Here is an 18,010-nt window from a genome sequence, read left to right as displayed (position 1 = left end):
GTATCAAAAACCGCTACTGGATGGATGCAACAGCACTGCTGACCACACAACAGTAGCCTACGTATATATAAAAATGCTCATTCAAACACATTTGGACAGAATTACTGATTTTTAACATGACATGGCATTTTACATAGTTGTACAATTATATTAACACTGATTCAAAGATAACTTTTGAAAAATAATCAAGTATAAATCAGCTTGTGTGCAGTGTCAGCTTCAAATATCAGATCAAAATGTCATATTTTTATATGCTATCATAGGTTGTGTCATTTAAAGAAAAAATAGGATGTAATGATATACATGAAGAAGATGTTAATCATTCACACGTGTCATTTTAGTGATAGTGTTCTTGTGTAATTGTACAAGAAATACAAAATTTGCAAGGTAAAAAAAAGATTTATAATAAGCAAGACGTATAAACAACTCATCGTTGTCAAAAATACGACTGCCTGTGGTAAAAATATCTGGGTTATAATTTTATTTTTATTTTTCTGTTTCTGCAGGTACATTAACCGGTGGCTTATAAACATTTTTCATATAATGTTTATATCTCTGATTAATTGTGAATGAACTGTGTGAATTAGCAATATTATTTGTCAAATAAATGTTTACTTGCTGTTACTCTGGATATTGCTGGAAAGAACAAAAAATGAGGTTATGCATCTGGCATGCCACGCTGCTCAAGATATGAACCATCAAATTGATAATGTTATAATGGTTTTTTTGTCAGGTAGTTATGAAATTTATTCCACTTTAACATTTACACACTACTGGCCATGTTCAATTAAAGGAAGATCTGGAGGAAAACTATAGCTTAATGATTAAGAATGTAATGTCAAGTATTCTGTATCACAATGACCAAAGAAACTCAGCATTTGGTTATTTCCACATGATAACCCAGGGATATTTTAGTGAGTACAATGAAGTGTACAAAATGTAAAGTGGGCAAGGTTTCTACTGAGTTATGTTTCTTTTAAATTGCCATACATTTGGTAAACATCGGTATTTTTAACAAAGAAAATTGTAAAAGTATTGTCATTGTTGTTGACAAAATGGCACTGAAATCTGTTAAGTCGTTTTGGGGATATTCAGTGAAACAGGCACAAGTAAACAGATGAAGTGGAAATAAAAGATGTGTGGAGAATTTCATTTTCAATTTGTTAATAATTTTTATCTGCAGTTTCTGGGCATGTACACACTTTCTTCTTCTTCTTCTTCTTCTTCTTCTTCTTCTTACGGCTTCTCCCTTTAGGGGTCGCCACAGCTGACTATCTGCCTCCCTTTAACTTTATCCCTATCATCCTCTGTTACAACAACCCTCTGCATGTCCTCATTCACATCCATTAACCTTCCCTGTAGTCTTCCTCTTTTCTTCCTCCCTTTTAGCTCCATATTATCATCCTTTGTTCCACTATCCACTATCCCTTCTCCAACATCCAAACAATCTCAAATCAAATCAAATCAAATCAAATCACTTTTATTGTCACATCACATGTGCAGGCACACTGGCACAGCACATGCGAGTGAAATTCTTGTGTGCGAGCCCCACAAGCAACAGAGATGTGCAAACACAACAACACAAACGAGCAAAATACAAGAATGGCCAACCTGAAACTAATAAATATATGTACAATATATAATAGTGTATGCATTTCTGGATGTGTATACTAAATATTTTCCTACGTGTGTGTGTGTGTGTGTGTGTGTGTGTGTGTGTGTGTGTGTGTGTGTGTGTGTGTACACATTTTTACAAATTAAATAGTAATAAAATAATAATAATAATAATAATAATAATAATAATAAAATATATAAAATATACAGAGTTGAATATGTGCAAAAGAAGTGGCATTTATATACAGTGTGGAGTGCATAATGTTGAATCTCAACTTTTCCTCGCATTTGTCTCCAAACAGCTCAACCTGAGCTGTTCCCTGATGTACTTTTTAATTTTTTAATTTTCAACTCAGCCCATTCTGCACACTCCCAACAAAAATCTTAACATCTTCAGCTCTGTCACCTATCTTTTAGTTAGTACCACCTTCTCCAAACCCTACATCACAGCAGGTCTCACATCTTGTAAACTTTCCCTTTCACTCTTGCTGTTGTCCTTCTCTCACAATGTTGGGAATATGTAAATCCTAAACACCTTGGAGCCCCATCACACCAACAAAACACATACACGTGATAAATCCCATGTAAATTCCATTAAATAAACACACTGTATCTAAGAATTCAGGCAAAAGAGTTTTAGAAAACAACATATTTCCAGTTACCCAAACATCATGCCAGTAAGAGATCACAGACTTGTTTTTGAATGTGGACCGTTTTAAAGGTTTGCATTATAAACATCTGTATATACTCAATTGCCAGGATCTTCGTTAGGTCTAATGGATGTAAAGGATGTCTAGTTTTTTTGGAAGGAGTGTAGATTTTTTTTTTTTTTTTTTTTACTTTATTCACTTTGGAGGAGGTAGTTGCACTACTGTTCAATTGTCATACACTTCTCAGAAAAATGCTTTTGAAAGATGCTTTTACTGATGTCAACGGGGCGGATAAAGGAAAGATAGAAAGAAAGCAAAGAAAGCAGGTTTGTATCAACTGTAGAAATAAACGTCACAGTCCTGAACGCGAACATAAAATAGTACCACAGCTAATACGAATGAAAAACGCGCATTGATACAAATGTTATCCGTCCCGTCTGACCTCGTTTCCGTCTCGGTAGACAGACTTTTGTCTGCCGGCATTTTCTTTTTATTTCGCCGGTGCGCTTTCAGCTCGTAGATTTTTTTCGCCTGTTTTATAGGCCGGCAGCTGATATTTCTTCTTATCCCATTTTTTTCACTGCAGTCTACAACACAATGCCAGGTTTTTCAGACAGAGATCGTGGCAGAGACCGAGGGTAAGTGTGGGTTTCCTTAATATTAGCAAAAAATGCCAAGTGTAGCATTCGGCCGTTGGCTGCAGCGTTGTCTTACGTATCAAAACAAATGTCACTGCGAGGGTTTCGTGGTTTATTGTCGCCTTTCTGTTAGTAAGTAAAGGCGTGTATTAGAATGTACGCTTGTTTCTATGCGGGCGGCGCCCTGTCAGTGTAATGTAATCCATTTCCTTGCCGTTTGGAGATAAAATGGCAGCGAACGGCGGCTCCGTGTCGGCGTTTGCACGTCAGCCTTCCCGTTACCGGAGCATGTGACGCAGAAGTGTCTTCTCTTGAGAGTGCAAGATTTATGTCGCTGAGGCCCAATTTATTACTAAAGAGTCGTTTTCTGTCACCGGAGGCAAAACGAAACCTCATAACAGCCCCGTTTAACCGTGTATTAACCGCGTCACGTCAGGCTCGGTGATGTGACATGTTATTGTTTATGCGGAAGCGGTATTCAAAGATGGCTCCGCATAAGCGGTTTGAACCTGTTCAGTCTGTACAGCATTCATAGTTGTATATGGGTTTTTAATGTTAGTAAACCTGGTGTTGTATACATATACTACAATAACATAAAGTTAAATATATACATATAATGTGGGACTGTTTATGAAACATTTTAATTACAATTTTTTTGTCATTATTTAGCGTTTGTTTTGGTTAAATGTACTTGTGAAATTACTGCAAAAGGCAAGTTATAGGCAGTTTCTCGGAAAATGACAATTAAATAAATGCCCATTTTAAAAAAAAAAAAAAAAAAAAAAAAAAAAAAGGAAAAAAAAAGCAGAACGGCAAAGGATTGAATTAAGCGGAAAGAACATAGAATATACTGAAAAGATGCAGCCTGGAGCTTTAGCCTATTCAGTACTAGGTTTCATCAAAAACGAAAGCTACAATGAATAAATATTCCTAAATAAAAAACATATATATATATATACATAAGTAAAAGCCATCGTTTCATAAAGATGATAATTACAGTTTCAAGTTTTATTTGCATAACACATTTTAAACCAAAGGACTTTAAAATTAAAATATTTTTTAAATGGTTTATGTGAGAGAGACAATCTTAACTGCTTTATCTAATTTTTTTTTAAAGTAAATTTCATATGTAATTATTAGCCTGTTATACGTATGCATTTGACATAACAGCTTCTTGTTGTTTGTTGGTTTCTGGTTGTCCTGACCACGCCTGTCTAAAAGATTAGTTTATTGACAGTTAAGGGTGTAGTTCTTAAATTTCTGCCATGCCCTACTTAAAAAGCTGAATTGTTCATATACCAATTTTTAAAATCAATTATTAAGTATTTAAAAAAGGGATCTAAATCTTATTTTGTTTAAATAGAGGTGCAATCATTAGATCGTAAGGTGGCATCTGGAAAAGTTTGTTTGTTTTTCCAAAGTACTGTATGTGATCTCCTTCGGCAAAAAGTCTGTCTTTGTTTGTTTGTTTTTACGCTGTCTGATTATTTAAGTTAAAAAAGTATATTATAATAATCTAAATTACACCATAAATACCAAAATGAGCTTAAAAAAAATAACTTGTATTTCACAGTGCCAGTTTGTATTCTTTGGCTCTGGCTAAAACCTCTAAAAAAAAGAAAGTGAAAGTGAAAAAATTCAACCTACAAATGTTTGGTCCTAAACTTGTATTTATTCCATTTAATGAATTTCTTTGCTGTCATTTATTTCATCTATGGGTACTTTTTGGTGAATGCTGTTATTTTCAAAAACAAAATACAAAGCATATCTTCGATCATATCACTTTTCCGTTTTCCCGAAATTCCACAGGTGCTGATTTTCTGTAAAGTAAATATTTAAGTTTTACAAACTAAGTGGGCACAAATACCCTCTTCTTCCAGTAAATAAATACATGGAAAATGGATATAATAGAAAGATTGTGTTTTGTGTAACAAATGCCTTTATATTTATTTTACAAAGGCTGTTTCCTTATAGTGCTATAAAACTGTGGAGACAGGAAATACATCTAGCGCTGCGATTGAAGAAATTGACCAAACAGGCGAAAACCTCAGCAGTGATGCTGCGATTAACTTCATTCATAGCTTAAGCCAACCTGAAAAAGTCTAGACTGCAGTTATTTAAACAATTGCAGTGTTTCATTTTGCATCCTTAAGAATATTTCTATAGGAATGGCTGAGCAGTTAATTGTTATTTTAACAAAAGGGTACTTTGTTTTCTTTTTTCTTTTTTTTTATACGTGGTATCTTTTTTTCTTTTTCTTTTTTTTTCACAAGAAGATATGGCGGTGGGCCTCCTCGTTTTGGTGGTGGTGGAGGAGGCAATAGGGGTGGACCTCCTCCTGGAAAGTTCGGCAACCCTGGTGAGAGGCTGCGAAAGAAGCACTGGAACCTCGATGAGCTTCCCAAGTTTCAAAAGAACTTCTACCAGGAGCACCCAGATGTCACCCGCAGACCACTTGTAAGGCCTGATTTTGCATAATTTTCTCTATTTTTTTTTTAACTAGGAAAAAAAAAACATAAAATGTAAAGCTCTTAAAATTATACATGATTTCAGTGGGTATTGCTGCTTTAATGTGAACTTGTGTCTTTTTATTTCTTTTTGGAATTCCAGCAAGAGGTCGAACAGTACCGAAGAAGCAAAGAAGTGACGGTTAAAGGCAGAGATTGCCCCAAACCGATCGTAAAGTTCCACGAAGCTGCATTTCCAAGTGAGTACAAATTCATGCTGCTTAAATAATTAAGAACTGCCTGCCTGCTCTATTACCCTATGCTGATATTTCAACTTGCAGCTACTAAACTTGCATGTCTTGCTTCCTCAGGCTACGTTATGGATGTAATTGTCAAACAAAATTGGACTGAACCAACTCCAATCCAGTCTCAGGGGTGGCCCGTAGCCCTGAGTGGCAAAGACATGGTTGGAATCGCTCAGACTGGCTCTGGGAAGACCCTTGCAGTAAGTGTTATACAGTTAGATTTTTTTTTTTTTTTTTTTTTTTTTTTTTTAAACCATTTCAGCCAAGATGGGGAATAAAATTAATGGTGCTATGTGGTTACTTTTGCTTTCCAAAGCATTTGAAAACATAATACAGTATAGAATTTTTTGCAGCATGATTGGCTAAATTCACCAAAGAGAAAAACATAATAAATTCTTTATTCTGTCATTTTGTATTATTTAGTACAGCCATTTAAGGCAAGGTAACCTTACTGCACCACTCACTAGGCAAAATTGAAAAAAAAATGTGTATAACACTGTTGATATTTTTTAAGGTGACAACAGTGAGTGTATACAAGTTTAAGAGTGGCTCCGTTGAGACTGACCAGATGCTATGAGTTGTAAAATATCCATTTTGGACAAAATGTTTTGAGTTAAAACTAGGTCTGGGCGATATGGCCTAAAATGCATATTGCGGTATAATTTGAAGCAGGTGCAGTAACGATATATTTCGCGATATATTCTTTTCTTCTGTATAACATATTTTCCACACTATAAGGCACACTTAAAATCCTTTAATTTTCTCAAAAATCGAGAGTGTGCCTTATGTATGAATTCTGGTTGTGCTTACTGACCTCGAACCGAAATTTGTTAAAAAATGTTTTAGTATAACTTTGGTAAGCTGCACTATACGGCTGCCGTAGTGAGGAGCTTCGTGGAGTAATCTGGATCCAAAACTCCGTCCCCTTCAGGTCCCAAAGTCAAACGAACACTGAGAGTTAAAAACGGTCTAAATTCTTTCATCTTTAATAAAATCATCAGCATTGCTGCTTTATCGGGTGTAACAATTAAGTTTAACATCCATGAAAACAGAAGTTATTAAATTTAAAGGAGTTACAAGTTAACAGGAAGTTAGCTCGCTAGTTTACACCTAAACATGACATAGCATGTTCTGACTGAGAGATTTTTGAAACTAATTAAAATGCACAGCTCTGCTACCACTTCCAATATAAATGAAGACAGAAAACTAAACAGCAGTGGCGTTTGCAGGGTTACTGAAGTTGGACTAACTGGTATATAATGTTGTGCTACGTGATTGCTAGCGACACAGCTATGTTAGCATAACATTAGCACAGTGAAGCTGGAGGATGAACGCCAACTTTTTTTCCACTCGATAAAAGTTAACGTGAGGGATTCTGGTGGTCAGGGACAAATGCATTCGCATAGCAGGATGCTATACACGGGCCAAACTTCAGTCAGGAGAACAACTGAGATTATTCATCCACAATACGAGGTTAGTTATTAATATACTGCAACAATATGGGAATAGAACAGCTGCGAGAGAATTCAACATTAATGAATCAATGTTACGGAAGTGGAGGAAGCGCAGGAAGCGCAGTTTTTGGCTTTCCCCATATTTCAAAAGTGCTTTATCTCTTTGCTATGACTGTCGCCCGCCATAATTTGCAGATGATAATGGTTTCGACCAAAACAGGCGCAGCTTGATGACATCATCAACATGCGATAGAGCGATGGAGTCAAAATCTCTATCGTTGGCCAAATTTATATCGTTTCTATCGTATATTGTTTATATCGCCCACCCTTAGTTAAAACCATGTTAACACTGCTGTCTTTTGTAAGAAATTCACAGCACTGATGTTATGGAGATATGGCAGACAACTCTTTATTCTTTCAAAACACTGATGTTACACTGTTATGTTAATAGTTGCATTACTTGCAAGATTCACTCCTTTTCGTCCTTTTTAGTACCTTCTGCCTGCAATTGTGCACATCCAACACCAGCCATTCTTGGAGCATGGAGATGGGCCTATTGTAAGTAAAAAATATATTCATGTTGTCTGTGTAAATATACAAATCTTGCTGTGTAAAACAGCCAATTCCATCCTTTTGACTGCCATTTTGAAATCTGAAAATCTTTCCTCCTTTGTGTTTTCAGTGATTCATTTATATATCTTGATGCCTTTTTACATCCTCATAGCCTCTGCAGTCTTTTAGTTTTTTCCATCTATTGACAAGGCACAAGTTTGACTTTAAAATGAAAAAATATTTATATTAAATATTTACATTTTAATTCAAACAGAAAATAATAAAAAAAAATACATTTTCTTCCATTTATGACTTTTTGCTGCCCATCTACAGTACTTTCAAGACCCACACTTTTTGATATTTAATCTATAAACATGTGTCATCCATATTTGTTGTCATGTGGAAGAACAGCTGAAATGTTCAGACTTAAAAAGAATGTAAATCGTTTTTTTAGTGCTTGGTGCTGGCACCAACCCGTGAGCTGGCCCAGCAGGTGCAGCAAGTGGCGGCTGAATATGGCAGGGCCTCCCGTCTGAAGAGCACCTGCATCTATGGCGGGGCGCCCAAAGGGCCCCAAATCAGGGACCTTGAAAGAGGTATATATTCTTTAAAGTTTTTGTTTAAGGATTACAGTTTAATTGTATTGGTTTTAAGTTTAAAAACGCTATTTTCTCGGTTTTTGTTTAAGGTGTTGAGATTTGCATCGCCACTCCGGGTCGTCTCATTGATTTCCTGGAGTGCGGTAAGACTAATTTGCGTCGTTGCACCTATCTGGTGCTGGACGAAGCTGACCGCATGCTGGACATGGGGTTTGAACCTCAGATCCGCAAAATAGTGGACCAAATTCGGGTAGGTTGTTTCTGCTTTTGCTTTGCAGACAGTTAACATTATATTTCTAAGAATCTGTGTCAAAACAGGTTTTCATGCCACAAAGATGGCAGCTATTTTAGTGGTTTCTTATGATACGTAATTTGCATAGTCTTTTAAGGGCAAGGGCCTCAAAAATTTGATGAAGACCTAGAACTGAACCAGAATACATCAAGTAAACCTGTGTTGGTAAAATTTATTTTTTTCTGTTTTTTTTTTTTTTTTTTGTTTGTTTGTTTGTTTGTTTGTTTTTCTCTACCAGCCAGACCGTCAGACCCTGATGTGGAGCGCCACCTGGCCTAAGGAAGTTCGTCAGCTGGCCGAGGACTTCCTGAAGGACTATGTCCAGATCAATATTGGAGCACTGCAGCTCAGTGCCAATCATAACATCCTGCAGATAGTTGATGTTTGCAATGACCTTGAGAAGGAGGACAAGTGAGTAAATGCTTTATACCACCCTTAACGAGTGCTTAAACATGAAAATCCATGTTCTATATTTAATTATGTACTGTAGATAAAGAAAAATGTCTTATTAAATCTAAAATGGCTCTAATCCTGTTGTGTTCATACCATCTTCATAGTATTTTACTTTAACCATTTAGACACAAAACGTAAATTTACGTGCTTTAAATTGGTAGAGAACTTTATTCAGCTAGTAGATGAATAATGAGTAGACTTTCTCTGTTGTCTGCTCTCTGTAAGACTGATCCGTTTGCTGGAAGAGATCATGAGTGAAAAGGAGAACAAGACCATTATTTTTGTGGAGACCAAAAGACGTTGTGATGAGCTCACCAGGAGGATGAGGAGAGATGGGTAAGGAGTCCATATCCTTAATTTTTTTTTTAATCGTATTTACAGTAGGGCTGTGCGATATGACCAAAATCTCATATCCCTATATTAAGACATCTATCGTCCGATAACGATATAAATCACAAAAATGTAACATTTTCTGTAAATTCTGTGAATCTTGGGCAGCTCGACTTGCGTGAAATGTTTCCAGCTGGGCGTCGCGTACCTGGAGTCGAGTGCATGAAACTACATTTTTAGACATAGGTTGTAACGGCCGCCGTTTTCTTTGTGAGTACTTATTACACGGCGTGCTGCGGGAAAAAGCCTGTTCTAATGTTTGAGTCTAAGGTTTTGAAAAGTCTCAACAGGATCTTGAGCTTTATTGTGAAAGGTTTATGTGGAACATAAACAAGCAGACACGCGATGGTTTTAACGTCGTTGTTGCTAACGACAATGCATAAAAACAAGCGCTTGTCCGTCTGTAGTGTGGTTATATTAAATATAAGAGAAAGAGAGAACTTTAAGAAATTAATATAGCCACTACAGTGACCATCAAAACGATGGAAAAATATTGCCGTAAAGAGTTTATTTTGCGACACCACGAAACAAACGATAGCGTAAAATGAAACGATAGACGTTTTAATATCGTCATCAGATATATATCGTTATATCGAACAGCCCTAATTTACAGTCAAGTTCAGCAAATATTTGAAGCAACATGTGTCACATTTGCTGTAAATATACATGCAGGTTTTGACCCAGAAACACATAAAATTAAAGTTACTTTAGATAAAGGTTCATATTAACTGCCTAAGTAAGAGCCTATAGGCATTTCAAGATTGCTGCAACACATGCTCCTCAGTGGACTGACAGTGGACTAATCTAGGCTGACTGTGTGTGTGTGTGCGTGTGTGTGTGTGAGACAGGTGGCCTGCAATGGGAATCCATGGAGACAAGAGCCAACAGGAGAGAGACTGGGTCCTTAACGGTAAGATATATGATTTTGTGTTAATAAAATGGATCTGGGTTTTAATATTGAAACAATCATTGTTACTCTATATTTTACTCAATTTAGTCCCTTTCCTTCCAGAATTCAGATATGGCAAAGCGCCAATTCTCATTGCTACAGATGTGGCCTCCCGTGGCTTAGGTCAGTATGGCATTGAATAGTACTACTTTATTATCAGTGTTACACTTATTTTAAAGAAAGTGCTTTTGCTTTCTTTAACTTTTCTATGCATTTTCTGAGTTTTTCTCACCTTAAGGTGGAGTCTTTGTGGCAGGCGCTAGGCATGACAGTCCCAGGCCTCGAGAGGGAGCAGGATGACATATTGGAATTGCTCAACTGGCTTGCCACCCAGTGGGCCTAGAGAGGTGAAAGCTCTTGTGTGCCAGTGATCTTCAAAAGGCTGTGTGGCTAAGCCTTTGTCTCTGATATGTTGTTGAAAAACGCTCACATCTGTTCTCTGTCCATGGATTTCACCTGACAAATGCCATCCAGCTGTTTCCAACTCAAACGTTAAAAAACAGAGATATGCTTGATGCTGTGACTTTTGCCTTGCATGCTGTTGTGTTAGAGAGCGCTGTATTGCAAGTCACTTGTTTGAGATTTGGAACAATTGTTACCTTTCAGAGCTTGTATCACATAGCATGGGTGTGAGCTTGTCAAAGCTTTCAGTTGTTTTCTTTTGCCGTCAAAGTGCTGGATTCCTTGAAAATGGAGAGAGCAGTTTGAAATCATGTCTCTGAAAATTGAGGAGACCTGGCACATGTGTTTAGGGGGTAGTGGGAGCATCTAGTGAGTGGAAAAAGAGAGAGTCAGCTCAAACCAAAGTTCCTCCCTCGCCTGCGTTTTATAGTCATGTCGAGACCTGCCAACAAGAGACATTTTCTCAAGTGAACACTGGCTTCTTGGAAGATCTTGCCTTGATGATACTGATGAAGGGGGTGGGGGTGGTGGTAATTGTTCTGTGTTCGCTCAGGGGTCCCACAGGGTTCAATGTTTGGCTCTTTTTCATGGTTTTTGAAGCGGGCCCCTGTTTAAATTAGTACTCGGTCTATTTTGTCTTGGCAAGACGCGCAGTGCGGCCTTTAATAACAAGTTTCTTTTGAGAGTGTACTGGGAAAAGCCTGGACATGCAAAAATGTACCACTCAATGGTCCTATATTGGCACGAGGAGGCCCCAGTGCATATCGTGGCCCAACTGCGTAGAAGCTCCTGGATGTCACTTGACAATTTGTGGGGGATTTCGCTGCATTGGGAAAGGACTAGTGAATGCATACTCCTTAATGGTAAGACTTAAATTCATTTTTTTTTCTCCCTTGGTTAACAAAAGGGAGAGTCATGTCTTTTGATTATGGTAAGCAACTGGAGTGTGCATCGTTTCTCTCTTCCCACAGTAGTATTCCCATGGAGTAGACTTGTACGCAATTCTGATGTTTTAACGTGTTTCCTCCACAGGCTAACAGTCGCCTTTCTTCCCCAGCCTTCCCAGTTGCTAATTTTTCCCTTTGATCTGGCTGTTGTGGTGTGCAAAATCTTTTGTGGCCTCCTTGTTTTGTTTTGCCACACTGCAACACTTTCACAGATGTGGAGGATGTGAAATTTGTCATCAATTATGACTACCCTAACTCTTCCGAGGATTATATCCACCGCATTGGACGCACAGCCCGAAGTCAAAAAACGGGCACAGCCTACACCTTCTTCACCCCCAACAACATGAAACAAGCCAGTGACCTGATCTCTGTGCTCCGCGAGGCCAACCAGGCCATTAACCCCAAGCTGATCCAGATGGCAGAGGACAGAGGAGGTAAAATGTCATTCTTATTTACATTAGGATTTAAACGTGAGCTAGACTTACTGACGAGTAGATACTCAGTTTTTGTTATTGATCAGTGATGTTATTAGAGAGGCGATTTAAAGTGAACCAATTAGTCTTTTCCAAAAAATGAGATCCAAGTATCAGGAGTTAGTCTCTAAATAAAAGTTAAATGGTTTAGACTGCTGTAAACACTCAGTTTTCGTTGTTCATGGACCTATACAAGAGACGGATATGCCTAATATGGTTATTTCAGGCATACGCTGGGACAGCTTCGCCAACACCTTAAGTTTTCTCTCTAGCATCTGGTTGGCACGTCTCCATTTTAGTTCTTTTTGACATTTCAGCATCAAAAATAGGTGATCAAGAATATATTTATTGTAATTATTATAATTTTTATTTCATATTTGGCCATTTAAAACTCAGTTATACAACTGAAGGTTAGAAAGTTTTTTGTTTTTTTCTTTTCATATTTTTAATATATTGATTGTAATTGACTTCTCTCATTCTCTCTCTCACCCCACCTTCCGTCACGGGGCTGCACCTACAATTTGTGTGTGTGTTTGTGGATAAGAGAGAAGTGTTATATTCAAGGAAAAGCATAGTAGTTCCACCTTAAATGTTGATACAGCATACAGGTGTAGCTACTCCAGTACAGTCCAAGAATGGATATTAAGAAAGGAAAATAACCATGAAATGTTGCTTATTATAATGTTCAAATCTGATTTTTGGGGGGGAAAATAAACTGACTTCAAAGTAGAGCACTAGATTTTTATTATCCTTACTGAACTTTGCAATTCGTTCTTCTATCAGTTATTAGGTGTTTTTCCTTATATTTAGATCTAATAAAGTAATTGTACTTTTTAATTGTGACTTGTCCATCCATCCATCCATCTTCATCCGCTTTATCCGGGGCCGGGTCGCGGGGGCAGCAGCCTAAGCAAAGAGGCCCAGACCTCCCTCTCCCCAGCCACCTCCTCCAGCTTATCCGGGGGAATACCAAGGCGTTCCCAGGCCAGCCGAGAGATAATCTCTCCAGCGTGTCCTGGGTCTGCCCCGGGGCCTCCTCCCGGTGGGACATGCCTGGAACACCTCACCCAGGAGGCGCCCAGGGGGCATCCTTGTCAGATGCCCGAACCACCTCAGCTGGCTCCTTTCGATGTGGAGCAGCAGCTGCTCTACTCTGAGCCCCTCCCGGATGGCCGAACTTCTCACCCTATCTCTAAGGGAGAGGCCAGCCACCCTTCGGAGGAAGCTCATTTCTGCCGCTTGTATCCGCGATCTCGTTCTTTCGGTCACTACCCACAGCTCGTGGCCATAGGTGAGGGTAGGGACGTAGATCGACCGGTAAATTGAGAGCTTCACTTTTACACTCAGCTCCCTCTTCACCACGACGGACCGGTGCAGCGTCCGCATTACTGCAGCTGCAGCCCCAATCCGTCTGTCGATCTCCGGCTCCCTTCTCCCATCACTCGCGAACAAGACCCCGAGATACTTGAACTCCTCCACTTGGGGCAGGAACTCATCCCCCGACCCGGAGTGGGCACTCCACCCTTTTCCGGCTGAGAACCATGGCCTCAGATTTGGAGGTGCTGATCCTCATTCCCGCTGCTTCACACTCGGCTGCGAACCGTTCCAGTGCGAGCTGGAGGCCCTCACCCGATGAAGCCAACAGAACCACATCATCTGCAAAAATCAGAGATGAGATTCTGAGGCCACCAAAGCGAAAGCCCTCCGCCACTTGGCTGCGCCTAGAAATTCTGTCCATAAAAATTATGAACAGAACCGGAGACAAAGGGCAGCCCTGGCGGAGCCCATCACCCACCGGGAACGAGTCCGACTTATTGCCGGCAATGCGAACCAAGCTCTTGCAACGGTTGTATAGGGATCGAATGGCCCATAGCAATGGGCCAGACACCCCATATTCCCGCAACACCTCCCACAGGACACCCCGAGGGACACGGTCAAATGCCTTCTCCAAGTCCACAAAACACATGTAGACTGGTTGGGCAAACTCCCATGCACCCTCAAGTATGCTGGAGAGGATAAAGAGCTGGTCCAGTGTTCCGTGACCAGGACGAAAACCGCATTGTTCCTCCTGTATCCGAGGTTTGACTAACGGACGAACTCTTTCCAGCACCCTGGCATAGACTTTCCCAGGGAGGCTGAGGAGTGTGATCCCCCTGTAGTTGGAACACACCCTCCGGTCCCCCTTCTTAAAGATGGGGACCACCACCCCGGTCTGCCAGTCCACAGGTACTGCCCCTGATCTCCACGCAACATTGCAGAGGCGTGTCAACCAGGACAGCCCTACAACGTCCAGAGCCTTCAGGAACTCGGGGCGGACCTCATCAACACCAGGGGCTCTGTCACCAAGGAGTTGTTTAACTGCCTCAGTGACCTTGCCCCCGGAAATTGGCGGGACATTCCCCTCATCCCCAGACTCTGCTTCCTCCTCGGAAGACGTGTCAGTGGGATTAAGGAGGTCCTCGAAGTATTCCTTCCACCGCCTGACAATTTTCTCAGTCGACGTCAGCAGCGCTCCGCCAGCACTATACACAGTGCAGGTAGAGCACCGCTTTCCCCTCCTGAGACGTCTGACGGTTTGCCAGAATCTCTTCGAGGCAGTCCGAAAGTCTTTTTCCATGGCCTCTCCGAACTCCTCCCACACCCGAGTTTTTGCTTCAGCCACTGCCCGAGCCGCATTCCGCTTGGCCTGTCGATACCTGTCGGCTGCCTCCGGAGTCCCACAGGCTAACCAAGCCCGATAGGACTCCTTCTTCAGCCTGGTGGCTCCCTTCACCTCTGGTGTCCACCATTTGGTTCGGGGATTACCACCACGGCAGGCACCAACCACCTTGCGGCCGCAGCTCAATGCAGCAGCTTCGGCAATGGAGACGCTGAACATGGTCCATTCGGACTCAATGTCCCCAGTCTCCCTCGGAATGCTGTTGAAGCTCTGCCGGAGGTGTGCGTTGAAGATCTCGCGGACTGGGGCCTCTGCTAGACGTTCCCAGCACACCCTCACTACGCGTTTAGGTGCACCAGGTCTGTCCAGCGTCCTCCCCCGCCACCTGATCCAACTCACCACCAGGTGGTGATCAGTTGACAGCTCAGCCCCTCTCTTTACCCGAGTGTCCAGAACATATGGTCGCAGGTCTGCTGATACGATTACAAAATCGATCATCGACCTACGGCCTAGAGCGTCCTGGTGCCACGTGCACTTATGGACACTCTTATGTTCGAACAGGCTGTTCGTTATGGCCAAACTGTGATTAGCACAGAAGTCCAATAACAAAGCACGGCTCGGGTTCAGATCAGGGAGGCCGTTCCTCCCAATCACGCCCCTCCAGGTCTCGCTGTCGTTACCCACGTGAGCATTGAAGTCTCCCAGCAGGACAACAGAGTCTGCAGGTGGAGCACCCTCCAGCACCCCCCCCAGGGACTCTAAGAAGGCTGGGTACTCTGAACTGCCACTCGGCGCATAAGCGCAGATGACAGTCAGGACCCGTTCCCCGACCCTAAGGCGCAGGGAACAAACCCTCTCGTCCACCGGGAAAAACCCCAACGTACCGGCAGCAAGCCATGGGGATATTAGAATACCCACCCCAGCCCGCCGCCTCTCACCAGGGGCAACTCCAGACTGAGACAGAGTCCAGCCCCTCTCCAGGAGACTGGTTCCAGAGCCCAAGCCATGCGTAGAGGTGAGCCCGACTATATCTAGCCAGTACCTCTCAACCTCACGCACTAACTCAGGCTCCTTCCCCACCAGAGAGGTGACATTCCATGTCCCTATTGCCAGTCTTGGCAGCCGGGGGTTACTCCGCCAGGGCCTCAGCTCCTGGCCGCCACCCGGCACACAATGCACCCGACCCCTATGGCGCCTCCTGCGGGTGGTGGGCCTGCGGGAGGATGGGCCCATGTCTCCTCTTCGGGCTGTGCCCGGCCGGGCCCCATGGACTAAGGCCCGGCCACCAGACGCTCGCCCTCGGGCACCCTCCCCGGGCCTGGCTCCAGGGCGGGGCCCCGGTAACCCTATCCCGGGCAGGGTAAACTGTTCCCTCGGTGTCCTTTTCATAAGGGTCTTATGAATCGCTCTTTGTCTGGTCCCTCACCCAGGGCCAGTTTGCCATGGGAGACCCTACCAGGGGGCAAAAGCCCCCAGACAACATAGCCCCTGGGATCCCTGGGACACACAAACCCCTCCACCACGATAAGGTAGCGATTCAAGGAGGGGAATTGTGACTTGTTTTGTTTGTTGTTGTTTTTTTTGTTGTTTTGGGGGGTTTTACGATCTCATAGCAGCCCTGATGCTGGTTTCTGTGTCTTGGTGCCACAGCCACGGTGTTTTAACCCACCCTTCCTTCTCTCTCCTTTGTCTCACACAGGTCGTGGAAGGGGGGGAAGAGGTGGCTACAAGGATGATCGCCGGGATAGGTATTCTGGGGGTGGGAGGAGTAACTTCAGTGGTAGTAGCTACAGGGACAGCGACAGAGGGTTTGGCAGTGGGCCGAAGAGCTCCTTTGGTGGCAGTAAGGCCCAAAATGGTGGCAACTATGGAGGCAATAGTGGTAACTCTAGTGGTAACTATGGTAGCAGCAATTACAGCAACAGCAATGGACAGGGTAATTTTGGCGCTCCTACAAACCAGGTGGGCGGCTTTGGTAACCAAAGCTTCCAGGGTCCCCCTCAGTTTGGGGGTATGCAGAGGGCCACTCAGAATGGTATGAACCACCCACCATTCCCATTCAACTCCCAGCCGCCGCCCCCACAGGCCCAGCAGCAGCCGCCACCACCACCAATGGTGCCCTACACCATGCCACCACCCTTCCCTCAGTAGATATGATATATGCACAATAAATGGAACCAACATGATTTTTGTTTCGTCCTGAAATCTTACAGTATGATGATCATTACTATTATTATTATTAATATTATTATCCTTTGTACTGTTTAACTTTGTTTTGCTTACAGCAGGGTTGGAATTATTCCGTAAACCCAGAGCATTACATGGAGTCATAAATACGTCTCCTATAGTGCAACCATGATTGCTGCACTTTTCCTTGACTATTTTTGGTTTTTTGTTTTGTTTGTTTGTTTTTTTTGTTACATTCCTCAGTAATTTATTTTTACTAGGTAATACAGTGTTTTCAGTTTGTGGTATGCCTAAAGTGATGTTATGGAGATCATCTATAAAAGGGGTGCGTGTGGCCCTTTTCAATAAAAATAAGAAAAGATGGTAACCTTGTGTGTCTGTGTTCTCTCTCTTTGGGGATTTTTGTGGGGGTTTTTTTTGTTTGTTTTTTTTTGTTTTTTTGGATGGTTGGGGGGGTAGATTTTGATACCTCTAAGTGGTGTTACAGGGAAGCTGGCAGAGCTCTGTTCTGCTGTTTTGGGGTTTTTTTGTCAATTTTCACCCGTGTGTCCATCCATTTTTCTGTTGATTATCTGGGTCACTGGGACAACACGTAATGCAAAGCTTTAAACCTTTTGCCAACCTGCAGCTCTTTCTAGGGAACACCAAAGAGTTCCCGAGCCAGCTGAGAGATGCAGTCTTTCAAAAATATTCTGGCCCTACCTGCCTTTTTTGTTTGTTTGTTGTTGTTTTTTTTGGGGGGGGTGTATTATTATTATTATTATTATTATTTAATTATCGCAGAGAATAATGTCTATGGAAAGTAAAGTTTTATGGTGCAATTGATGATTTTAACTGGTAATACCCCAAAATAATACAGAGAAACCTCAGATATTCAGAAGACACCCTATGAGCAAGCACCTGGCGACATCTATGCAACGCACTTTCAACTGAAATCAAATGAAATACACATATTAAATATTTCACAGTAAAGGTCAAGGATTGGTTAAAGGTAAATCA

At 41.7% G+C, this 18,010-nt stretch overlaps 1 protein-coding gene across 2 annotated transcripts; it reads left to right on the top strand.

The window, feature by feature from the left end:
• Window positions 1–2,674: 2,674 nt before the first annotated feature.
• Window positions 2,675–17,378, top strand: LOC146572873 (putative ATP-dependent RNA helicase DDX5). Of its 2 annotated transcripts, none has more exons than XM_085277315.1 (13): window positions 2,675–2,902; window positions 5,179–5,359; window positions 5,513–5,609; window positions 5,721–5,854; window positions 7,601–7,666; window positions 8,115–8,256; window positions 8,349–8,509; window positions 8,790–8,962; window positions 9,230–9,340; window positions 10,243–10,304; window positions 10,407–10,466; window positions 11,905–12,126; window positions 16,524–17,378. In XM_085277315.1, the coding sequence occupies exons 1-13, from the start codon at window positions 2,862–2,864 to the stop codon at window positions 16,973–16,975; spliced, it is 1,902 nt and encodes a 633-aa protein (XP_085133441.1). In that variant the 5' UTR covers window positions 2,675–2,861; the 3' UTR covers window positions 16,976–17,378. The 2 variants fall into 2 exon arrangements, with proteins under 2 accessions (XP_085133441.1, XP_085133440.1); XM_085277314.1 differs by having other exon boundaries at window positions 5,176–5,359.
• Window positions 17,379–18,010: the final 632 nt, after the last annotated feature.

The sequence above is a fragment of the Mchenga conophoros genome, linkage group LG6 (genome assembly GCF_057382185.1).
Source record: "Mchenga conophoros isolate Kocher_MC1m ecotype Shallow Benthic linkage group LG6, M_conophoros_male_GT1.1, whole genome shotgun sequence".
NCBI lineage: Eukaryota > Metazoa > Chordata > Actinopteri > Cichliformes > Cichlidae > Mchenga > Mchenga conophoros.
Note: the sequence above shows the minus strand (reverse complement) of the source record. Positions and strands in the feature narration are given on the sequence as shown.

Coding starts and splice junctions, on each gene's coding strand:
- LOC146572873 (XM_085277314.1), top strand. CDS start 2,862: ATGCCAGGTTTTTCAGACAGAGATCGTGGCAGAGACCGAGG. Junction 8,510..8,789: donor AAATAGTGGACCAAATTCGG/GTAGGTTGTTTC, acceptor TTTCTCTACCAG/CCAGACCGTCAGACCCTGAT. Junction 10,467..11,904: donor TGTGGCCTCCCGTGGCTTAG/GTCAGTATGGCA, acceptor ACACTTTCACAG/ATGTGGAGGATGTGAAATTT.